This window comes from Psittacula echo, assembly GCF_963264785.1.
Source record: "Psittacula echo genome assembly, chromosome: 4".
In the NCBI taxonomy this organism is placed as follows: domain Eukaryota; kingdom Metazoa; phylum Chordata; class Aves; order Psittaciformes; family Psittacidae; genus Psittacula; species Psittacula echo.
Genome location: NC_137738.1, coordinates 88,799,095 through 88,825,800, shown reverse-complemented (window position 1 = coordinate 88,825,800; position 26,706 = coordinate 88,799,095). Strand labels below are relative to the sequence as shown.

At 34.3% G+C, this 26,706-nt stretch overlaps 1 protein-coding gene across 1 annotated transcript in view; it reads right to left on the bottom strand.

Annotated features, from left to right (window-relative positions):
- SNTG2 (syntrophin gamma 2) overlaps window positions 1–26,706 on the bottom strand; it is a gene marked incomplete at both ends in the record, with an annotated part of 282,638 nt that overhangs the window by 18,750 nt on the left and 237,182 nt on the right. The window contains 3 exons of the mRNA XM_080614918.1: window positions 10,128–10,337; window positions 14,032–14,103; window positions 23,569–23,685. Coding sequence (XP_080471044.1) covers window positions 10,128–10,337; window positions 14,032–14,103; window positions 23,569–23,685 — 399 coding nt within the window. The remainder of the gene's footprint in view (window positions 1–10,127; window positions 10,338–14,031; window positions 14,104–23,568; window positions 23,686–26,706) is intronic.

Sequence of the window (26,706 nt, the reverse complement as noted above, 5' to 3'; positions counted from 1 at the left end):
ATAAAACTTTGACTTTTCTGAGAACAAAAGAGTATTTCTGTTGAAATTAAATTAGCATTATTTTATTGATCTAATGAAGATAGTTTCGGAACACAGTTTTCCAGAAACAAGTCATCCTTTTTACATGTAAAATGGCACAACCGATGAGAACACAGTTCTGTTTGTTCCGCAAAAACAGTACCTCATTCATATATTATAAAAAAGCCATCATCATCTGGTTCTGGTCATTGTTCTTTCTTATAGTTCACTACCAAGGAATATAATAACAATAATGCATGTGCTTAGTGTGTTTAATTTAGCGATGACCCCCAAATCTATTAAAGTTAATTAACAGCAAATGTCTTTTGAGTTATTCAAGATTTATCTGTTGTCATTTAATGTAAAAAAGAAAAAAAAAAAAAAGCTTGACCATATGCAGGTCAAAATTAAGTGACTAAAAATCTCAAACAGAGCAACTAAAAATATCCCAAACTGAGCACTTTTCCCTGTTAAAAAAAAGTTGACTTTCCACCAAAGTCCATAATGTCATGAAGACTTAAAGCAAACTGTACACAAATGATCAGGATACTGGGATTCTAATGGGCTAAACGTATATGAAGCGATTCTATTAAACTGGAGATTAACATAATAACTGAATTTAATTCTAAGAGTTTTCCCTAGAAGTCAATTACTGGTTAACATTTCAGTCATACTAACTGAAGACTCCAGGGCTGCCAATTTAGCTGATGAAGTTTTAATATCATCCAAATATTGCTGACCCTTGTTCCTCCTTGATTCTGAGACCAAATCCCACTTAATGTTTTTTTAGTCTTTTTGTCAGTGTTGGCATGTGTAAAAAAATGGCAGGCAGTCTGCAGGACTTGTCAGAGGAACTTAAATGACTGAAACAGAACAGGACCTAAATGGTGTGCTCTTTTAAAACACATTAGAAATCAAATACTGCAGAACAGTGTTTAAAATACAGTGACAGTAAAAAAAAGATATGTCAACAGCAGACAGTTCGGAACATAGATTCTTGCATTAAGACTTTATACAGTAGCTTTTTACAAGCTACTAAATCATACAGGAGTGACAGGAGTGAGGTTTCTTAATGCACCCAATGTATTTACCAAATACAGTTTGGTAAAAGCCTTAATATGGGACCATATAGGTCAAGAATGAGCTTTTTTGAAAATTCCACTTTTAGCATCCTCTGAGTAGGATGTGGAGATGATAAGAGCAACCAGAGCTGTTATGGTTGTATGAGAAATATATCTCAGCCCACACACAGAGGGTGCTCTAGGAGGCATACAAAATTAAACCCCTTAATTCTGAAGACAGTCTGCAAAATCTTCTTCAACAGTTTTTTTTTTGCATAGAATTATTTGTGCTGAACAGAAGTGCTTTTTAAACCCTTTGAAATTCCAAAGTAATAAAAAAATGCACATACTTTTATCTTATTTTAGAATTACCATATTTTAAAATTCTGGTTGTTATTTTAGGATAAAATATTTTATATATCACCTTTTTTTTTTTTTTTTTTCTTTAAAGCAAAATTTCTAGAAGATATCCGTGAAGTACATTGAAAGCATTCTCACTTGGAACCCACATTACATATGACCAAATGAAATGACAGTGAAATCTGACATTCATCACAAGAGTTTTCAGAAAGTTCATCCAGGACAGACTTCTGAAACCCAGGTGTATTTCTGTTAGAGATAACTGTGCAAAAGGATCAATGAAATAATTTATGTAAGAGAAATCAAATGAATACCATCTTCACCTAAAAAATGTGGCAGATCCACACATTTGGTCATAATGTTAAGGAATTAATCATGTCAAAATTAAAAGGTTATAGAACTGTGATAATTAGGGATAGATACAATTAAAACCACCTTGCTGAAACAAACCAGATCTGATTAAAAACCTTGTACATTAAGTTCTGCAGTTGCTGCAGACAAAGGCAATTCATCATAATGACCTAAAATGACTCTTCTTCTACATTTTTGACTGGATATTAGTATAGACAGGTACATTCTTTTGCAAAAGATGGAGTTTTCAAGAAGATGTTATAGGGTTTTATTTTTAAACATAGATGTACATCTGTGGTTCAGCATATATATTTATACAAGGGACACACTGGCACTAGAGGTATTTCAACGGCCTCAAACAGTGGCTCGTTACACTTCCACCAAACTTCAAAGAAAACTTCTACTGATTTCAGTAGAAGCGGTGCTAGCTCAGTGCTTAGTCCTTTAGAAAAATAATACTTATGCTTAGTATGTTCATGTTTTAAATGCTGGCTTTCTCAGGATACTGCAATGCTTGAAACTTTTGCCTTTTGATCACCTATTACAATCTGAGCCACACTCATAAGTAGGATTCCTGCCACACAACAGCTGGTCTAACTGAACTAAATATCTAACTGATCTAATCAAGATTGCAAGTGACATTATTGCAGCTAACAGCAAAAACTGTTGTCTTAGTAGAGCTCTCATATAACAGACTGCCTTTTCAGAAAACTTCACCATAACAAGGATTAAGCATTAAACCACTCTCGCAGAGAGATTAGGGCCACATGCACATGTGCCTGAAGCAAATGCTCCTTTGCAGACAACTGTGTTCCTGTAGAAAGATTGATAGGTCAACTAATTTCTCCTAAACTGTTATACGTTCAGCTATTACTTGGCAAGATGAGCAGATAATTCAGCTACAGATGCCTACTCCTGGCCATGGCATTCTCTCTGTAATACAAACCTATAGTTAATGTAAATCTGATCAAAGAAAGTCTTCCTACCTCCTCTGCTGAACAGTCAGACTATGGCTTAAAATGGTTGTAGGAAAAGGCAGTGAGAGAAATGGAAGTTAGAAGAAAAAAATGAAACACCAGCAGTTTAGCAGTGGTTACCCTCTAGCAGTGAAAATTAGAAGTGCATTCTTTAGCCTTGGTTTACAACAGGCACAGATTGTCCTTCCTCATCTCTGTGCCTGAGCAACAGCTTTGTGGGCAACTCATTTTTCCATAAAGAAAAGCAAGATACAACAGTGACTTGAATGTTTAGCAGTTTCCTACCTGTAGATTGTCCCAAGTGTAAATTCATATACCTAAGGCAGATCCATACGTTCTCAGTATCTTTCTTTGTGTTGGAGAATGGTGGGTTTTTTTCATCAGTGTGAAAATGAATTAGAATCTAATAGCATTTCTAAAGACAACCAGTTAAATTGGAATTCGTAATAAGCTTTCTGTACATAATGAAAACCATCTAAAACTTAATTGTGTGATTAAACTGAGTTATTCTGGTAACAAACTGATAAGTATCTTTTAATGACCCTATAAATCTAACCTGATTTAAATGCTATTTAAAACCGCACCTGAATTTAAGGAGGATATTCCCTTTGCTTATTTGTTTGTCTCAGAAATTGGTTCTGAAATTAGCATACTGTGTTGTTTCCATTCTTAAAGTAATTCCTATACATAATTCTGTTGCATATATGCTTTGTTATCATCATGGAAGACAAAAAAGAGATAGCATTGTTAAATGTATTTAGCATTTCTGTATTTCAAATATATTACTTTGAGTTCATAAGGATTACACTGTGGTCAACCAATCCTGTTATCCTCTCAGTTTAACATGAAGAATTAACAGATTCATAAGCTAGAAATGACAATTACATCTTATTCAGACTGTCTAATTTCTTCTAGATTTTGTTTATTTAGGTGGACTTTTTTTGCTCTGTCTCAGAAGGTGATTTAGACTACCATTTCTCAAGCACTGCTTAATTCCCAGAGATGCCTAGAAACAATGAATGTGTGTGTTTTGGCTGCAGAGTTATTGAGAAAGTCTTCTGAGCATCTCAGAAATCAGGTATTTGGAAGAGTTAGGTTAGCTGTGAACAGAAACATGAGTGGAAAGATACCTAATCTCTGCCCAAGTCCCAGTGTGGACAAAGTCTCTAAGATCTACTCTGATCATATCTAACTTGAGTTGGAAAATTATGAGAAAACAGCTTTTGTGTAGTGTTCTGTGAAGGAAATCCAGGAACTAAACTTTTCTTAGGCTGCCTCAATCTGAATGTCACAAAACCACTTCTTCAGTTTTCTATAAATACAAAATCTTCAATCGCATGTGTATCTTTCATGCTAAGAAATAGCTTCAGATGGGCCTAATTCCACACTTCTTTGAAGCTTGTCCACCCTACAGTGGGAATGCAAGGAATATATGTCACTGACTAGTGCACATTGCTGTTTATATGCTCAGGTGAGACAAGCTCAGTGGCTTGTTGGACACTCAACTTCAAGCACAGGTACAGGAATGTTGCTAAAATATACATTTATGTTCAGTGGCAAAAAAATTGTTTAGAAGCCATTTGAACTTTTATATAAAGGAATTTTTCCAGCTGGCTCCTAATTTTGAAATCATGAGTTTATTATTATCTCCACTGGACTGAGAATAAGCAGCCAAATAAATAAATTCATTTTGTCTCTTTCTGGAGGTACTCAAAATGTGGGGGCTATTTATATATTTAATTTGGTGAAAATGTAGGGTTTTAAAATAAAAGTGCAGTTTTACACAGTCCTTTCTGATCTCTCGTTGTAAGTGATTTTACATATCATAGGAGCATGCTGGAGATTTGGAATATAAACATTACTTTTCATGTTATAAACCAATTATTCCTTGTGACAGGTTAGGAAGTAGTACATATGCATACAGTCAGTACTATATAAAATTTTTTTTGCAATATAGTCAACTGAATGCTTTTAAAGGAAAATTATGAGAAATATTATGAAAAACACTGCTTTCCTGGAAAGGTTGTTGAAATCAGCTGGAAGCAACCAATTCACTTCTGCATGCTTTCAATTAGTTCTGGTAAGCCCTTCAGAGGATTTTTAACAGAAATACACATGTAAAATGAAGTAACAGTCCAGAACAAATAGCAAGTGGTCATAGGAATGAGGAGACTATTTCCTGCACTGTGAAGTAGGGATAAGAGGGCAGCATTACATGGGAAAAAATATAAATCTTTACTAGTAAAACAAGAGGTGAAAATCAAAACCTGACAACAGCATGGATACTGGAAGGCTTTGCATGATAAACAATATGTTTCACAGAAAACATACAGATGAGAATATTATTAATGGGTTAGAAATTAATTAAAACTGATGACCTGGTAAAATCTATGACAAGATACTACAAGGAAATTAAAAAGATGAATAGAAGAGAGAATATAAAAAAGTAACTAGGACCATAAAATCAGAGATAGTCCATCAAGCAAAAAAGGGAAAGTCATACAATGTTGAGGAAAGGATATAGTGTAAGCCATGTCTTCAAAATAACTATGTAATTTTGTTTTGTTTTAATCATCAATAATATGCTTGCAGAATCAGGCACTTCATATAGATCATCCTGAAGAACATACAGTGTATAGAGGGAAATGCTAATGTCTCGAACAGTAATCTAGTGAATTAAGGATACTGTAAAGTATGTTGCTTTCATGTCAGTCATCTTTTGTAAGTGTGGAACACTGCTTAAGCTCACAGATGAAAACAGAGATTGGATGTACATACCAACATGAAAAAGGAATTCATTGTTGCTTACAAACAAAAAACATGTATTACTTGCATTTGTTTTAATAATTGTTTCATTTTTTAGGAATTTTAATCATGGTGTTTTAGCAGCACAATATTAGTGGAAACAAAACTGAAAGCCTCATGTGGGAATCATATAGAAAAAAAGCTCCAGGTCTGCATACAAAATTATTCACAGTATTTATTTTTTTATTTTTGCATTTATCCTGGAATAGACATAATAGCAAGCAATTCTGAGCCACATTGAACAGTCTGATTTATATGATCTGCATCAAGAATCTGACTATACAGAATGGTTCATTGTTAACTCTTAGGAAAATAACTAAATGTTAAAAATGCATACAAAAAAGATAAAAGATCTACAGAAGCAGATACATGTTAACTGAAACATAAAGAGGGAAAACACAGGATAATTACATTGTACATTTACGTTCATTGTAAACTGGCTTTGGATTTCCAATAATGTTCACATGACATGGATTTAAGTGAAATATTATTACAACATTTGCTATTTTTATTTTCAATGTAAATTCTTCACAGGAGGAATTTGTAGCATTCCAAGAACATGAATTTTACTGCTAACATTTCCCTTAGCACAATACATTCATATCCCTGTCCTCAACAAATATATTTTATATATTTATTTCCAGGGTTTATTTTTCTGTGAACATCAGTCACTGAGTTACAGAACAAAGTGGAAAGAAATTATCTAGAAGTACTTACCTTTAGGCACAGCAAAACTTCTTGATTATTCTGTTATGACTGAGTGAAGTCCAACATCTGAACTTTTTTAATTATTACAGTAAGTTATATTAATTGTTTTTTACAAGCAATGTAAATGGTTTCATGAAACTAGGCTATTCAGCTGTATGGGAATTGGAAAGAGCTTGCAGCATCTGCATCACAGCTGAAAGCACAAAGGGAAAACTTTCTTCTGTGTTTAGAAATTGCTAGATAAATGAGGAGAGTATGTAACCATGTCTCCTTATATCAAGTGTAGGCACTTTATAGACACTGCAGTACATGACTGTCCCTCTCCATGCTTTTTTCAGTCTTCTGAGAGCTCTTTCATCTAGTGAAGCAGGACTCCTCCTCTCTGTCTTCTGCCACACATGTAATAAGTACAAAGATTCAAAATGCCGAAACAGTCCAACTTTTTTTACAGCTGACAGCAAATGTATTACTGTTAATATTTCCTCTGCTCTCTACCAAATACTATTCAAATATCCTCCTCTATCCTTCTGTTGAACAAGCTCAAAGACCCAAAAGATCCAAATCATCTTACGGAGATGTTTCTGCATTAATTTATCACATCCAAGTCTCACATGAGCCAAGATAATTTCTTTTGGAAATAATAGTTTGAGGAGAGGGAAGAATACTGATAAAGTAACTATAAAAGGCAGCATTTTTTCAATGGAATAAAAGCCCATAGTACTAACAAGATTACCCTGAAGAGTCAAAGAATTAGTAAGAGATCTGGCAAACCTGCTTGCTGTTATTTTTGAAGACTGTCTACACTATAAAACAAATTTGAAAAAAAGAAAAGAAAAAGAAAAATTACTTAATGTAAGCATCACTGCACTGTTTAGGATGCTCCAAGTGAGACAGAGAGGTTTGCTCAAATTTGTGGAAGATGACTGAAATTCTAGTTATGACTGGAAGGACTTCGCTGCCTATCCTCCTCCACTGCAATGCCAACTTTCATTACCAGACTCATGGAAATACTTTTTAATGCACTTCTTTTACCTTACAAGTGCCTTCCTACTTCTATTGCATTGTTATTGCTCCCATCTGTCCAAATTATGCTATCAGAGACTATCATATATTTTATAGGAATAAAATATAGATATTTCTAGCACGTAAGTTTGCTTGCTATCATTGTTTGTAAATAGATTCATTTCATCAGGATAACTGAATTTCACGGTTTCTTGGTAGACTCCTTTTGTAAGTATTTGCAGCTTGAAATATGGCTTTAAGATAGCTGAAAGGAGAATGACATTGTGAGGGGGATATCCTCCTGCTTTATTGCATTTTTTCTGTCATTTAATGTTGCTGCCTTTTCAGAAGAGATGTATTAGGGGGGTTGGAACTAGATGATCTTAAGGTCCTTTCCAACCCTAACTATTCTATGATTCTATGATTCTATGATTAAAAAAAAAAATCACATAACACAGGCAGAAAAAATGCAAAAGCACCATTGCATCTTAATATTTCTTTTTATAAACTGTGTAAGGACAGGATCTTCCCAGAAATACAACACTTATAGAAACACCAAACACAAAGAATGTGTACAGGCTAAAGTTAACAATGATTCTGTCAAAGACAAAATCCTAATGACACTTAACAGTAAACAGAATCAAGCCACATCTAAATAAGAATGATTGAAATGACACAGTGCAATCCAACACCTACCCTGAATCTTGCCCAATCACTTATGAATAAAAATTAAATTCCAACTGCAATTATGGTCCTTCTCCAAAAGAAAGAAATTTTATAGACAATCTAACCTACTGGTAATAACCTTCAATTTACCGGATACCAAAATGCCGTTTCTTTTTCTATAGTTTAAAATAATCTGTGTAATGTTAAATTGCACCTCATTCATGCTGCTCTTGATATCCTTCTGAAAAGAAGGTCATTCAAAGCAGCATTTATATTTTGAAGAAAGAAAGAAAATAGCAGAGTCAAAAGATTTTTCACTGCTGGAGAGTGACCACAGCACTTTCCATCCTACTGACATAGTGAGTTACAACAAACTTGAATGTATGCAACTGAGTGAAAAAAAATTAAGATATGAGGACACACATACGAGACTTAAACACTGCAATCAGATTTTTAACTGAATACCTTTCCTGAAAGTATCAGATTGGTTAAACCACAGCTGGAAGAAATATTAATGTCTTCTGTGAGATACAGATCTAGAGGATTGCTGGATTCAAAGGACAAAAGATCATTCCAGAAGCAAAGAATTGTTCCTTGATTTTAAGATTGTTAGGATGGAAAGGAACAAATGCTGAGTTTTAACAATAAATACTTCAGAAACCAAACCAGATACAGAACCAGATAATCTCCACCCTTGTTATACTTAATTTTCATAGAATTATAGAGTGATTTGAGCTGGGATGGACATTGAAGATTATCTAGTTCCAACCTTCCTGGTTTTTATATGTATAATAAATAGGACAATTGGGTGGCTGCTCAAACAGTCAGATCATAATTTTTGAAGAGTTCATGGGAGAAAACACTTTATGCATACTCAATATGCATTATTAGCCCCTCCCTGATGCTCAGCAATTTATTTTTTTTCTGAAGAACTACATCTCAAAAGAGCAGGAGCAACAGCATCACTATTACAAAATCTTTTTTGTTACTTTATCAGTCTGAAGAGACAATTGGAAGGGTTCTAAACAAGCACCTGCAAACCTTGTTAGAACCCCATAGACCTGGAAATCTAGAAGAGCAGATTTAATACGTGTGCTAGGACTCCTGCGCCTTGCATGCAGTGCTAACGCAATACTGTGATTTAGTCTTCTCACTATTACAAACACTTTTAGGAGGTTCCTGCAAAACCAAACATATCAGATAAAGCTTGCATTTATGCTTAAACTGTGTAAATGTTTTTAACTGGAAAAGGCCTATACTCTTCATGCGTGTATTCCCATACCACAGGTCCAGTTCACTTGAGAGTATGGATCTAGATGTTCAGCAAGTAACTTCTTTATATAACAGTATAGAGGTGCTCTAAGTTGCAACTTAAATAAAAATCAATTTATCTTCTCTGTCTTCATACCATAAAATATCTCATTTAGAATAAAGTATCTAGTTTATGATAAGCACAATCATTCTTCGGACTCCACTCGCTAATTCTAATGGGCACTTAGCTACCACCATGCTAATAGACACCTACATTTAGAAAACTATACCAGAAATCTTGATCTTAAATTTGAAATCATTTAATGGGAAGTGCACCTTCAGATCTGAGAAAATAATTGACTTGAGAATTTTACTAGCCAGGAGAAAGTGATGATATGCTGTTTAATTTTGAGAATTTAAGACATTCACTTTTATGCTTAGTCTTCAGAATGTTCCAGTGTTAACAAGGACAATCCCAATTTACAATTAACAATGTAAGAGCAAACTATTTCTTCAGTGAGAATAGAAACATTATGTAATACATATTTACCTTATGTGAATGAAAAATAAGCCTTCCAGTAGAAAAATGTTCAGGGTCGACTAAATAATCTCTGCAGAATCTACTTTCCCATAGTAAAATGTATTAATTACCAGTTTGCTATAATCAAGATCAACTTACACTTTACTACTTCCAATTTTCAAACTGTCCTATCATGCTCACAGACTGTTACTACATGGTCATTGACATACAAATACTGATGTGATGATGCAACTTTCAGAAGCCTTGGGTGTATTAAAATGCACTCAGGTCCTTCGTCATGGAGCACATCAATCTGATGCAAGTATTAAACATATTATTTATCTAAAAATTCGTTATACTTATTTAACTGATGAAACGGCTCCAGGATTTAAATTATTCATTACTTACCCCTGTTCTTTGAACTTCCAAGAAAATCGCTCTTTGAAATGATTTCTCCCACACTGCCAATTCGCTGCCCAGCTCTACATTGAAATAATGACTCTTGCCATGTCCAACCATAACACTGAAACAATACGGCCTCTGGTCTTCAAGATCAAAGTCCTGATGAATACCTAAATACAAGTTTGCTTGTAGCCAGCAATCGTCAGCAAGCCAGAGCTGAAAGACATGTTTCAGTATATGATTCTTCATCTAGCAAAAACAAACAGTTAAAGCAACATTGTCTTCTGTAAGTAACGGGTACTTGAATACGTTATGTCATTATGTTAATAATTACCTTGAACAAATGTTCTGAAAATTAAGAAATAATTTCACAGACAACTTATCTCTTTGTTTCTTATTCACTTTACTCTGTGTCACGTAATCCTAGCTACTTCTGCAGTTTCAAAATACAAAGTTACCTAAGCAATATATGCATAATTTAAAGAGTTTGTAAAACACATATTGTTACAGCAAAAAGAAAAGAAATCCCTGAATTGTCTGAACTCAGTTCAAGAGCCGTGTACCAGCTTTACAGAAGAATATAACTACTCCATTCTAACTGGGCTCCAAGATGCTAAACACTAAGGAATGCATTAATTTATCAAGCACTGAAGGACTAATTCTGGAAATGATAATTTGAGCCTTCAAATGCCCCCTAAGAGCTGTCAATGCTTCTCAGCAACTACAAGTGAAGTGAGATCCTACCAACACCTTCAAGATGAAGAAGCGAAACTTCATACTAGTCTTTTATAATTTAAACTAACAAATGAAAAAATCCCTGTAACAGAATGTTTTGTAAATGAAAACAAATTCTGACCAGAAACTTTCAAGACTTCACTGATTATCATACATGTAGAGAAAAAGAAAATGAAATTAAAAAAAAATACTGCGTACATATCTGTGTACTTTCAGATGGGAACTGAAAATATTGCTTGTCCTGGTCAATTACTGAATAACATAAATTAGCAAATATAACATTCTGCAATTTACCCAAGTCAACCAAGTCAACTGTAAACTAAAGATGTTTTATGGGGCACCTCAGAAGCAGCCACCAAGGTACACAGTACTTTGTTGCTAAAAATGGCCCTGCGGCTATCTGAGAACAGTCTTGAGGAAATTCAAAATTTATTTTACAATGCTCCTTTAGACTTTTGAAAGTGAAGTGGAACAAAATACGTATATATAATCTGATGCTCAGCAGCTACAGAGTGACAGGTTTTACATCTACATCTGCTTTACAACTCAGTGCTGCTCATTCTGGCTTGCAGAACATTATATTAATATTTTTTACTTTGTGTATGAAAATGAGATGTGTGAAAATACCAGCTAATAAAACAAAATCAAAAGATTTTAAGACAGGTGGCTTTTAAAAATGTGTCCAATATTCTCACCCATGAAAAATACAGGTTTTCAGTAACAGTTTCAGTAAATATAGAGTATGAGGCAAGGTACAGGAAGAAACATATGTGATAAAAGTGATTATGTTTTCAGTCATCTGTTTGTTACTACTAAACGTCCATGAATAAGCAAGAGCATGAGATATATGCATGTTTGTGTATGCAAGTGTGTACCTATACGTATGTATGCACACACACAAATCTAAAACATAGCCAACATTTTGTTTTAAAATGTAATTTCCATATCGGATTCTTATTTTTCATGTCTAACTATTGTGTCATAATAAACGCAGATGACAAGGTGTGTAACAGGTGCACCTCTCCTTAAAATGCACCTTTTGTGGAAAGATCTAATAGCAGTCTCCACCACAGCTTTGCACTAGTTCTAACTAGCTTCTGAAAATCCTTAGGAACACTCTCCCCAAATGGCAGGTTTTATGACATAAACTCCATCCTTCAGTCTCCAGTGTACAAACCCTAACTGCTTAGGATTTGTTCCTATATTTTTGGATTTTCTCAGTTTGCCTCACTGTCATTTATGCCAAAGAATCAACGGAAAAGAGGTTAAAGAGTTGAATTTGAGCTTTTGCACTTTAACTAATGTATTCATGAAGACTGGCAATTAAGCATTCATTTGTTAAAATGTCAAGAACATTAAAGAGTTGAATCCTGGGTAGTTTATTTCCCACTGCTTTTCTTAATGAAAAAGTAGCACAGTATTTGCTTTAAGGATAGATTATCCTTGAAATTATGAGAATATGCAAGGAAGAACTGAGTTTTAAAGAAGTAGTAGCATTTAAAGAAGAAAAATCCAAAACTCAAACCACAGCAAAATCTTTTCAAGAGACATAATGAGTTTATATTTCAGTGGTGCCTGACTTATTTACCAGAAAAAAGTAAATTTTAAAAAAGATTAATGGACAGAACCTCCCCCTCCACCCAACCCATTCCCACTCGATTGCAGGTTTACAGCAGAATAAAACCAGGCAGTGATGAGCTGCAAAACTGGCAGCTGACATCAGCAGAAGCTCTTTTAGCAGCTTGTTAAAGGGACTGACACCTCTCGAAAATGCAGATGTAGGCTCATTTGAGAGACTTTTTTTTGTAGATTTCTATCAAATTCCGTGTGCTCCTTGATCTGTTCTCTGTTGGTTGTGTGCTCCTTTCTCTGTCGACTGTAACTTCATCACTTTTTCAGTTTCTTTTTTTTTCTATTTAGTTTTTGAATCAGTCAAAAAAACTGGTGCAGTAAACATGCATATGTTTCTGTAAGTCAGTTTGGGACAATTAGTTTGAGCAATCAGGACACAGAAACCCCCTGTCACCCCATTCTTTGAAGAATTTGGATGTTTAGGGCTACAGAGAACTCCTCCCTACGGTGAGCAGGGTAATAAAGGAGAATGGAGTGTTATTGTTAGGTCTATTTTTTGCTTGTTTGTTTGTTTCCTTTTATTTTTTCTTTCTGTAAATTGTCCTGAATAACTGTGTTGAATCAGGAAGAAAACCCAACCCAAACCAAAAAACTTAATCTGTTCTCCTTCGGTGCAATGTTAAGTCAGGATCTGTACGGCTAACAGAGCAACAGTCTTCCTTCTCCACATTAGTACAGGGTTGAAGGATGAACAGCAGACAGGACAGCAGCTGGTGAGAAATAAAGCTGCTTTGTAATTTTTCAGTGAAAACAGCATTTTATCTAAAAGACCAATATTTTTGAGTTTGGTTGTTTTTGGTTTTTTTTCCCCTGGTAATAAGTTTGGTTTTACTCTCTTAGGCTCTCATCTAGCCTTATCTCACCTGCAAATCAGTGTTTGAGTAGCAGGTAGAGAAATAAATTAATCTGTTTGATGCAACTTATTAGAAAATATCTTCTGTAAGTCAATTCTTTAAACAGACTACTAAGGTTTTGCCCAAAATCCTTTCATGAGACAAGTCAAACAGAAACCATAACATTGTCTCTAGATGGTGGAATAAAATGAAGAATTCTGTAGTACACAAATACACCATGCTGCCCTTTGCAAGGTCAAACCCACTATAATATTTGGAAATTACACATGATCTAAAAAGGATATAATTTAATACTTCTAATTACTGAAATTACTAGAGTATCCTTATATAGATCAGGAATTACAGTAATAGCAATCTTCATCACATTCACTTAAAAATCTGACCCACCAAGAAAAAAGTGATATCCAGCTTCATTATGCTTAGCTGATGCCACATATACTTTATACAACCAGCTCTAATATTGAAAATTTTCTTCAAAATGGAAGCATTTTAGTAACTTGCAGACTTGGAGTTTAATCCATTTTCTCATACTTAGATAGCTAATCCACCAGCCATTACAAATACATTTTAACAACAGATGCACTATTTGAATGTTACCTTCTCCTAGTTAAGATTAACTTGAGCTTACAATTAACAGAAAAAGGCAAGCTTTCTTTACTAAATATCATTGTAATCATTAGGAAACGTACCTTGTGAATTTTAAATAGAACCTCACAGAGGTTATAGATTTTTTCAGCTCGTACCCAGTCTAGTGTGCTTACCTATAATATCAAAAGAAAACATTAGGAACACATTTTTTTTGCTAAAATCATGTACAGATTAAAAAAATACAAAATATTTCACTCATCATTGTTCTATGGATGCTCTAAATATAATATAGGCAAATTACTACGTTTAATATCCAGCATTTAGAAAAGACTGTCAAATAGCATTCAATTTTTACAGAAACAGCATCTACAGGAGTCTTACTATAATTAGAGGATTTTCTTTAAAAGATATTTAATTGATTTTTTTCCCCATTATTACTACAGTATGATGGAAACATCTTTGTAATCCTTGTGATGAGTTATATGTTTATTTTCTAGTATGCTAGCACAGAAAAACCAGAGTACCAAACCCAGTTATTCAGTTTCATGTCTCAAAAAAATTTTACAATCAAAAGACCAAGATGTCTTCCTAATTTCATATTTGAGTTTACATACACTAGGGCACCAATATCTTAATGTTTATACTAGAAACTGAAAAGGGCTGTGATTGCAAAATTTGAAATTAAGAGTGCAAACTGTGTGCTTAATAATGGATAAAAAAAACAGTTTTGCTTTTCTTTTGATTTCGTTACTCTATCCTGTTGACATGATAGGCTGCTAAAATTTAATGGTTAGAATATTTGAAGTTTCCCCTAAAATCTAGTTCATGATGTAATGTAATATCTGTTTTCTTTTAAAAACAGAACCTAGCCTATGTAGTTCCATAAGAAAAATATAAGGGGAATACACATTATTTTGCTTATATATTTTTGAGCAAAATCCTAGCTCTTGGGGAATGCACAGGAATGGTTACATATGTGAAGAATTTGACTAAATTGTAACTCTGAGGCTTTTAACACATGGATCTAAGTGTTTTGGTGACTCTAAGAGCAACTTGAATACTAGAGCACATGCAGCTTTTTCCTGTTACTGCCACCTCCCAAAATGAAGAAAACAGAAAAAAATAATTATTTAGCTAAAGCAAAATTTGGCTGTGAAACATCTGTCTTCTGTGGATGAAACTTAACTAGGAAAAACTATGACAGTCAGTACCATATTCTTTTTCTCTGTATTCACAGTGGCACGTAGTTCACCTATAATAATCTTGTTCCTGATGTTTTGCATGAAGATCAACATGGGCTTTTTTTTAAATTTATTTTTAAAGTTGAATTTCCAGGTATTTGTAAATTCTAAACCATTAATCAAAATTGTAATAAAATGCTGAAAATCTAAACCAGTACAGCACTTAGGAGCAGACTGATGTGACTTCTATTGTTGTTAAATGTTATTTCAGAGTGCTGTTGGAGGAGTAATGTGAGCTTTATTTCTAATCTTACATGCCTTTATGTCCTCTAGAACTGAAACTAATTAACATTATTATTGAGTAGATCTCACAGCTATGTGTTTCAAAGCAGTGTTTCAGAATTTACCTGAATTCTGTCTTCTTCATGAGGAAACCATCCCACCTAAATTTAGACATCAACAACTTAACCTAATTCTTGATAAACTAATCTTAATGTCAACATATTGGGAAAGAAGAAAAAACAAACAAACAAAAAAGGTAGCCCTTTCTCCCAGTTAGTCTCTAACTTTAGATTAGATCTTTATCTTTGAGATGACTAAATTTATTTGAGATTAATCACCTATTGCAAATGGGACTGAAGACCTTTGGAAAAGCAAGTTTTATCACAACATCTTTTCAGGATATAAAGGGACTTATATTGTAGGGTTCTCCATTTGACAGTTGTTATATTTTAACAATCAAACGACATCTCTTGAATACATGCATATGATAGAATATGTAAACCCATGTTATATGCTTTCTATTTCCATTTTATTATGAGCAATTTCTTATCATAAATTAAAGCCTGAAACATTACATATTGTTAACTTAAAAAGTCCTATTTTAAAGGAACTTCATAAAATTTAAATTTAATGTTAGCTGTTTTAGAAAATGAAAACAATTTTAGGGATTGCACTTGTCCTCCCCTCACTGCATAAAATGTATCAGTTTTCAGTCATAGATTTCTAATTTTTAGATTTCTGTTACTTTTTTCCCTCTAGGAAGTTCATTCAGTATTTTATCTGAGTTCTGGTTTTTAAGTTTTGCTACAAGTAAGAAATAACACATGATCAGAAACAACTAAAACTGAGGAATTATAAAGCTGATTCATAAAGAAATATTATACATTTAATCATGCTCACATACAGCAAATACTGCAGGTGTTTGCCTAATCTTATTTACAGGGAAATATTTTTCAGTTTGATCAGTGTTTTGAAAAGAAAATCATTAAATAATACAGGTTTTGGCCCATTACTTTTGGCCCTCAAAAGGCATCTTCATGCTCATTGCAAAATGAGATTTACAGCCTAGAATGGTGGCTAGTTCATTATTTGGTCTTGAATTTGTCAAAGGGAAAGATTCTTTTCAATCTGTCTCAGTTAAAAGCAGGAGAATCTTTCATGCCTATCACTGTTAGACATGATATAAAAGGATAAACACTGACTTAATCTGCTGTTTATGAGACTGAATTTGATGATGCAGACTATAACCTGAAAGCTGTTGAGATATGACTGAACTTTCATTTGCTCATATCCTTTGTTTTGATTCCTGAAGATTAATTTAAACCATTGGGATTCTTTGCTGCTACTAATGCTGCTACCACGGACAATGGTGACACTGCTGTGCCATTAAATTCACTCTGAATACTTCAGCCTTCTCCCCATTATCCTGTGCATCTCTTTCATCCTTGGAATCTCTGTAACCTCTTATGACTTTTTCAGCAAAGATACCTATTGATGCTGATAACTGTCAGCAGTTACCTATATAAAACAAGATACTCTTTTAATGAATATGTCAGAGAAAGGCTACTATACTTATAACCAAGAGTGAAGCAGTCTGAATATCATAGTGCGCAAGGTCATCAGGAGAACACGAATGACATGTTGAGAGGGATTTTAAGGAGGGGAAAAAAATACTACAAAGAGATACTAGAATCCAAAGTGACAGCTGACATTATTTATAGTTTTCTCAGAACTATCATAGTATATCCAAGTTTAAAATGTCATTGTTATAGACTGCATTTAAAAAAAAAATCACAAATGATCATATACCTCTAGTCAACAAGAAAAGATGGAAAGAATCAGAAAAGTTCACAAAAGTGAAATATCCTTCATTTGCTTTAAAGGATGTTTCAGTTTATTTCAGGCTTCTCCATCTTCATGCACTTAATAACTGGGTAATGATAAGTAACTAAGGTAAATAAGATACTGAAATATATTTCTTAAGCAATAAATTTTTCTCATTATTTCTACTTGGAATGTAGGTATTCCATACATTGCAATTTCTTGGGATTATTTTAGCACAACAAGGTAATGATTTTTAGTAAAGCATTTGACAAAATGTGTCAAAAAAGAAAAATATTCGAAATGTGTCACTTAATAAGACATACTTTCAGTCATACCAATTTAGTCTTGAAAGAGCATCAAAAATAATGTCAAAATTCATGGAAGTACAAATTAGCATTCACTGAGCTTCCACTTTAACTCTTGTTTTTCTAATACATGAATTTGTGACCAACAGTAGCTGAATGTTATTGTTATAAATTTGATGGATGGACCAGCCAGTGGATAAAGAATTAGCTGGATGGCCTCATGCATCAACAGCTCAATATTCAGTTGGAGACCAGTAACGAGTGGTGTCCCTCAGGGATAGGTGTTGAAACTGATCCTGTTCAACATCTTTGTCAGTGACATGGACAGTGGGATTGAGCGCGCCCTCAGCAAGTTTGCCGATGACACCAAGCTGTGTGGTTCGGTTGATACACTGGAGGGAAGGGATGGCATCCAGAGGGACCTTGACACGCTTATGAGGTGGGCCAATGCCAACCTTATGAAGTTTAACCATGCCAAGTGGAAGGTCCTACACCTGGGTCGGGGCAATCCCAGGCACAGCTACAGGTTGGGCGGAGAAGAGATTCAGAGCAGCCCTGGTGTATTGGTTAATAAGAAACTGAACATGAGCCGGCTTCAGTGTGCACTCACAGCCCAGAAAACAAATCGTATCCTGGTCTGCATCAAAAGAAGTGTGACCACCAGGTAGAAGGAGGTAATCCTGCCCCTCTACTCTCCTCTTGTGAGACCTGACTTGGACTATTTTGTGCAGTTCTGGTGTCCCCATCTTAAGAGGGAGCTATTTGATCAAGTCCAGAGGAGGGCCACAAGGATGATCAGGGGTCTCGAGCACCTCCCCATATAAAGACAGGCTAAGAAACTTGGGTCTGTTCAGCCTGGAGAAGAGAAGGCTGCATGGAGACCTCATAGCAGCCCTCCAGTATCTGAAGGGGGCCTAAAAGGATGCCGAAGAGAGACTTTTCATCAGGGACTGCAGTGATAGGACAGGGGGGCAATGGGTTCACACTTAAACAGGGGAAGTTCAGGTTAGATATAAGGAAGAAGTTCTTTTCTGTGAGAGTTGTGAGACACTGGAGCAGACTGCGCAAAGAAGTGGTAAATGGTCCATCCCTGGCAGTGTTCAAGGCCAGGTTGGACAGAGTTTTGGGCTACATAGTCTAGTATGAGGCCCACAGCAGGGGGTTTAGAACTAGGTGATCTTAAGGTCTTTACCAATCCTAACCATTCAATGATTCTATGATTTTATGTTTTTATTGGAAGACCAATTGCTTACCTAACACAATGCATTATGTGATATACTGAATACTTGGGTTTGTAGATATTTGGATATATTATTCCTCTCAGAAAGACTCCAAAATAATATATTTGTAAACTCGCAGATAACACTGAGCTGATCACAAAGATAATAAAAAGGAACAAAGATAGAAAAACAGGAACCCAAAGTTACAATTTTAAGTCCATAGTGAGAGATTGAAGTCTGTAGAGTTACAAAAGTGCCAAATATTGCAGTACTTTTTACTTCAGCATGAGTTTCTGTAAGTTCTTAATATTTTAAAAACTGGCATTACATTAGATTTCTGAGAATAAACTTTTAACATCTAGTTTTACCTAGTTAGTCCAAGTAATCTCAAATATACTTAGTTTTAAATGTCTGTTAATCATTGATTTTTATTTATAAAGTAATCATTTAAAATAGAGAAAACAATAAAGTTAAATTCATTTTGGCACATGTAGTAAACAAAGAACTGAAAAAGTTACTTCCTAGAAGAGAATTCTGCAATTATAATATAGGTGTAAAAGACTTCCATGCCTATTCAGGTATCAGCACTAAAGGATTGACTAGATATGAGACATAAATATGGGGTACATGTAAAAGTGAATCATGCTTCCAAACTCCTTAAAGTCAAAGGGAACTAATACATTGGAGTTTCTGTGAACACTGAATCTGTATGTAGAATTCTCCAGTGTCCCCCTATATATATATATATATATATACAAATAAAATAGAATACATTTAAAGAGTAAAACTTAAGGGGGGGGCGGGGAAGATCAAAATGGCTGTAGTACTTATAACTGGAATACAGAGAATGCTGCATTATCTGACAATTAAGCTGAAACATCTAACCCACCTGGAAGTACTAAAAAGGTTTAGGCAAAAGATTAAATAGTTTTAGCTCAGGAGCAGTTAATTTCACTGATCACTCCACTCTTCAATGGAAAACAAATGAGCCAAGTATAATTTAAAAAAAAGAAAATAAACCTAAAAAACCTAAAAGATATTGAAAAGAAAAAAAATATTAAGAAATGTTCTTGAGATGAACTATGATATAGCAGTGTAAGAAGCCTAAAGTTTTCCAAATCAAATTAAGCTTGATAGTACAAAACACACACTAAAGAGCAGTCATATCCTACTAAATATGTTAACAAATTTAAATGAAGAATTGTGTGTAGAGCTAGGAAGTTCACCAAAAGTATTCATGGTCAAGTCTACACTCTCCAAGTCATTGCTACCTCTTTCCTAATACATTACATTGACATCATAACCTATAAAATTACAAATACTTAGAACTTACATAGCAGTGCTCTCTAACATTCAAAGCAGTGCTCATGTGCTAATTACATTATATGAGCTTTCTTCTCTGTAGTGTTTTTACAGGTGGAACTACGTTTGTTACTTTCACATAATTCTTGTATTTCTTCCGTTTCTTAAAACTGTGAGCACCACATGGAGTGATTGCCTAGCTGCCTTCATGTAAACCACTTCAGTACTATTTAATTAATCAGGTTGTAAAAGATAGTTTTGTAATTAAGGATAACACAACAGCTCCAAAGATATGGCTACTTTGAAGACTTGATTGTAAAAGCCACAGTGAACTATGTGGAAGACATAAAAATGAACCATACAAACCTCCCCTATATAGAGCCTGTATTCCATAAAAACAAAATATTGCATTTTTCTGGAAATTTTCAATGACATAAAAAAGTAGTTTCATTTTGGATGACAGTTTTGAATACTGTCTCCCCAATTTCTTCTAGAATGTGAATCCAGAACCTTTTCAAGATCTGAAAATTGACAGAAATGCACCAGATGCTTTTAGGATGTAATAAAATACTGCTTGTATATTAACATGATTTCTATTAATTCAGCTGTGTTTTTCACATCTGAAGTTTTCAGAAATGTGTCATAATTCTAATATACCAATCTGTAAAGGAAATCTGTGAATTTCTTAAATACTGTCAGATAAGCCACTTTAAGAATGCAGAAAGACCATTCTCTGTTAATCACATAATTCTTGCTATTTACTTCTATGGTGAAGATTCTACATTTTTGGAAACACCATCTGAGATATTGTTGAAATGGAGTATAAATAGAGTATTATTTTCCATAGTAATTTCTTTCATATTATAATATCCACATTTTTTCCACAATTTTTTTTTAATTTTTGCCCACAGCTATGTTTTTCATTCTTAATGAAAGTTAGCAGCTGTATTTACATTCATATAATCTTTTACATGCAATGACGTAGAAAAAGTAGAAATTGTACCAGATCCTTTTACAAGCAGTTGCAAAGTTATGTGTAAGGTCATTACAACTAAAGATAACTCTAAGTCATCTACTCTGTGCCCACTATATACTGATACACTGATATATACTGATACACTACACTGATTCCATGTACAAGTAGCAGTAACTTCGTAAAAACATCTCTGAAATAAAACATGTTAAACTCTAATCTTCTAAAGATCAAGCAAGTTGAAACATCTGTCTTTCTGTGATAGAGCAATCAATTTTTTAAATACCTTGCCTGCCCTTAGCAGACCGATGCCCAGCCAGTCTCCAAGCAATGGCTACTTTTGAAGATCAGATCTCTGTTTTTATTGCTGAGCATGATGGCTTATGTGACATAATATCCCTTTTGATCTATTTCAGTCTGCTGTCCTGGCTGTGTCCTCTCCCAGCCCCTTGCCCACTCTCACCTGACTCGCTGAGTGAGCAGTGTGACAAACAGAGGAATGCTCTGCAAGTACTGCTCAGCATCAGCCAAAACACTGACTGCTGTACTAGCACTATTTTATCACAAACCCAGTGCCAAATGAGCTGCTGTGAAGAAAGTTACCTCCATACCAGCCATGCCCAGTACATGCCCCACCAAGGAGCAGGGCAGCTATAGGGACTGAGGGCAGCTCTTTCTGGGCACCAGGCACCTCCCCATGGACAGAGATGGGCTGAGGCTGGGTCTGGATGTGGGCCCAGAACACTGGAGCCTGTGGCTGGGCATGACAGGACTGTGGGGAGCTGGACACTGGTCCTGCTGCATTGCTGGGGCAGGGAGGGTCTGCAGTGGGGTCCTGGGTTGTGGAAAGGGTAGGGGAGCCCCATATAAAGGGGTCAGGGACAGTCAGGGTTGGAGGTCCCCTCAGGACACTGATAATCAGCTTTTTAGACCCAGGTTTGAATTCTCCAGGTGGGTGGTCCTTGGAAACTGCCAATTTCCTGTTTTGTTTTGTTTTCCTATAAATAAAAAGAAAACTGTCTACAGGTTTTATGTTTTATAGGCTCTGCCATACTTACTGGTGTATCTGAGTACTGGGATGACATAAAACATTGACAAAAGCAGTCCCCTCTGTTCATTTTTTTGAAAAGCCACTGTTTTCACAAAAATATTGAGCAGAAATATGAGTGTAGTAGATACTGACAAGTAACATGGTATGAATACTACCATTCATCCTTACTTGTCTGTTCTTAGTAGAGTGCTGAATATGATAAAAGAAGCCGTTTATCCCAAATTAGTACTGTGTAGATGGATAGTTTTAATTACACCAAAAATATTTCTTTATTGTGTATTTTCAAATAAAGGTCTGAAAACAATAATTAAAATTTATAAAGGAAAAGCATTCCTGTGGTTTGTTATTTATTTGTTTAATATTTTTTGTATTGTTTTTGCATTTTAATTGGATTGAAATAATTGTATCAAAGCTTAGTTCCTTGACTTAACTTATGAACAATATTTAGAGGGGAAAAACTCCCTCCTTTTCCCAAATCTGTTGTCTCATTTTAAAAAGAATACTATTGGCTACTTAAAAATTCTTAAAGTTAATAGGAGTCATTGGATTTAGAATTTAAATATATAAAAAAAGAAAATGTTACTGATTGCTTTTCTTTTTGGTTCATAAAAAAGGATTGAAGAGTATGCACTTCCCAAAGGTATTGCTGATGGTGCACGTGGAAAGGATCAAGTTCTTTTGAACAGCTGAAGAAATGGAGACTGACCACCCTCTGAGCACAACTGGCAAGAAGCTGCATAATGGAAATTAGAACATTCTAATTCCACATTTTATTTTTTTTTTATTTGTTTAAAGCAAAGGCTCCCTGGAAAAAAAAAAAAAAGAACCTAAGGATAAAACCATACCATGTGGTAAGTATGGGTCACTTTTTCAGAGTTTAGAATTCTACAGATTCTTTCTGTTTTATTCTTTTAAATTAAAGTTTGTTAGGGTTTAGGGGTTTTTTTTAGAGAAGTGTTAGTTAAGTCATCTGTTGTAAGGCAGAATTCTCATTACTCGCTATGTAAATTATCAAAGCAAGATGATGCAATCTGCTCAAACTGTACACTTACAACTGGATTCTCTAAAACAGTTCAATCCCTTGCCTGTGTGCAAAATCCGCAAGTATCTACTAATAGTTTGGATTGTGTACTTCATGATGGATCTTCTCTTTAAGAGTGTAACTACCAAATTATCACATTTATGAAATACCTTAGAATAAATAAGGCAAGAAATATTGGGCCTAACAAACCAGAGAAAAATCTGAACCTGACATTTATAAAAAGTGAAACACATACTCCCTATTGGAAATTCTTTGAACTATCCAGGTACAGTAGGACTTTCAGAGGACTTTGGACAAGGTTAAATATCTAAAGCTTATTGAAATACGGTGATATCTATGGTTTTAACTTTTTCTGAAATCTCAGCTGGCAACTTCACTTGGTAAGGAAAAACAAATCCAGGCATAACAAACAGGTTTCCATTTATAATGAAACTGTTACAAAAATACAATTTTTTTACCGGTGGAGTGCTGAAAATATAGAAGGATGAACCCTTCAGCGCTAGAAACTTAAATTTGTAGAGTTGAGATGAATCAATTCCTTCAAGTCTCTCGTTTACCCATCCCATATGTATGACCTGTAAAAGAAAATAACTGAAAATTAAAGCTCTATTTTTCATTGGAGCATAAGGTATATCTGAATAGGTCAATTCTTTAGACAAAGAAGAGTGGCCATATTACAAAGGGATGCATCATTCACCTCTTCACATTTGCCTTCCCACCACTTCTATAGTCTTGAAGTACATGGCAACACACCAGTTTGTCAGAATTCCTTGAAGAGAACTTACAAGTACAGATTATCTGAATCTTGTCTGAAATAATTACCATTGTAAAAGCTACCTGTGTATGCCTCAGCAAGACTCCCACTTCAGCCAGCAAAACAGGTGTACTGAAATATTTCAGTCAGCAGTTTATAAAAAACACGTTCCTACATTATCTATAGCACAGTCAAAACTTGGATACATTGAAATTTCTTTTATATGTGCCTCTAAAGAAGTACATCTGAAGAAATAAACAGCTGTCTGTAGGCTTATGTTTGCCACTATGTGTTCTCATAGAATTAGATGTCAAATTCAACTGTTACATAGTTTTTCTCTAACAGTATTACAATGCATGCCTTTATATTTCAGGTAAATTAAAGAAAAATAAAATAAAGAAATAAAACTGCATTCTTCCCCTCTGAGGTAAATCCGAAAAATAAAAAAATAATAATTAAAAAAAAGAATATAATTGATGTAGTTACCCACATAAAATAGGCTTCATTTTGTAAATATTAATACAAACATATTGCCCTTGAAACTTGATACTTGAATCTATACTGATACACCAATCTGAATATATAGCTATTGCTGTATATTTTTAAGCTTGCTTGTTTTCAACTAAGGCTACACTTATGGAAAATACTGACTTACACAAGAGAAGAAATGTCATAGCACTTATGAATATACTGAGCCCAGAGAGTTTTGGTAGAAGTCAGTGGAAACAGCCTGAAGAAGGCATTCATTAAAATGCATGAAAATATCAGCATTTGTTCTGTAGATAAAGTTGGGGAAAATGTGATAATCTCAGGAATGTTTTTCTGTTGAAAGCCCAGTGTGTATACCTGTTGTTATTTCAGCAACAGACCACAGAGATGGCAAGTATGGACAGGGGGCAGCTAATAGTATAGATGCATATAGATAAATAAGCATGACATACTCTTGTGTCATGAAAATCTTGCACGTTGTTTTCTAATTTTGTTATTTAATGTATCTATTCTGTCTCCCACTAAGCAGTTTATCAAGAAATAAATAATTAATAATTAGCTAGACAGTCATCCTCTATAGTCTTCTACTGCGGTCTAGCATTAACATTTTAACCAGATCTAAGAAACAGCACAATAAATACAGCAGCCCTTCCAGTTTCCAAATTGCTATTCTGTAAATTTAATAACTCTCATTAAAACATTGTTTCTACAGTAAAGGTTTAGAAACAGGATGTTTAGATATTTCATGACTTTAACAAATATACTATAGTATTGATAATCTACTACAAACTGTACTCCATATTATCAGTGTGGTAATATAATACCAAATAATGCAGACAAAAAGAATAATGTCCAAATCACAGGGCACAAACACTACAATATTCTCCTCTACATTCATAAAATCATGATTGCTGACTTGCAAATGGGCACCATTCATTAACCTGTAACAGCATTAAGATCTTTGCTAAAATCCTAGTTTACCAAATAAATTGATAAATCAATAAGCAAAGGATATGGATCTATTACGCTCTTCATTCATGAACATTATCATCACCATTTATTCTTACAGCAGCACCCCACAAATGATTTTGGAATTATTCACCATGTCAAGTGGCAAAACTATGTCACAGATAAATTCTGCAGCTTGCCTAGGTTGTTTATCAAATATCATATATTAAAGCAAACATGACACATTCTGAGAAACAGAGCTATATATATTGTTGCAAATGAAAGATGTTCATTTAACATACTGAAAGAAGGAAAACATGAAGTTCCTAATTGATCCTCAGAGGAGGATGGTACTAGAAAATTGGAATTTCAAAACGTGATTTCCTATGATTCACAGGAAAAACTTGATTAATCTAGTTGACAGAATCCATAGGTTTGAATTCATGTGAAGGCCCTGTTATTGTTGTATTCTTATCTATGGCTGCAAGATGTGATAGGAATGCCAAATTTATAACATCAATTTAATGTAGCACTTAATCTTTTGGGTAATTTTCTTGAGTATGTATTTAGCTACAAACACAAGACTGCATTTTCTAATTAGCTGCAGACTTTGTTTTTGGCACCTGTTCTAAGTGTTTTACTGAAATGGAGCTGTATTATTACTGGTTTTATTGCAGCCATATCATACTGTGACCAGTCTATCCGTGTTAGATCAGAATCAAGAGACTTGGTTTGAAGTATGCCCTTCTCCACACAAAGAAACAGGTTTTTATAGTTATTAACAGCTATAAACTCAACGTTAAGCTGTTCTGTATGCTGAAATCTCTTTCAACGTCAGACAAAAAAAAAACAAGGAATGACACAAAACTGTTGTCACTGAACTAGATTTTGGGGGAATGGCTTTTCTACTCACTGAATTATTAGAATATTTTTAAATCTGATTATAACTCCCAAGATATATCTGAAACTGAGTAAAAGTCTTCCAATTTTTATTTTCTTTAAAACTATTACTTAGATTTGTATTGTCAATATAATTTGTGGAACACGGAAACAATTACATACCTAACAGTAGAAATAAGAAAAAATTGATCTGCTGATTTATATCTTACAAAAGAAAACAAAAACTTACAGGGAAAAATTACCTAGTACATTACAGCTCAATGTCATTAAAATCAAACAAAAACCCCAATGAAACAAAACAAAACCCACCTCAAAACAGTAAAAACCCCTTCAAAAGTCCCAAGATTATGGTTTCTGTTAGCACCATGAAACACCTAAGAAATGACTATGCTAGTAAACAAAATGTTGCAGCATTTTATGTACTTCCTAAGGCACCTATAAAATGAATGTCTGCATCAACTTGTTCAATTTTTTATTTTTTTAATGAAGATGTGAAAAAATTCAG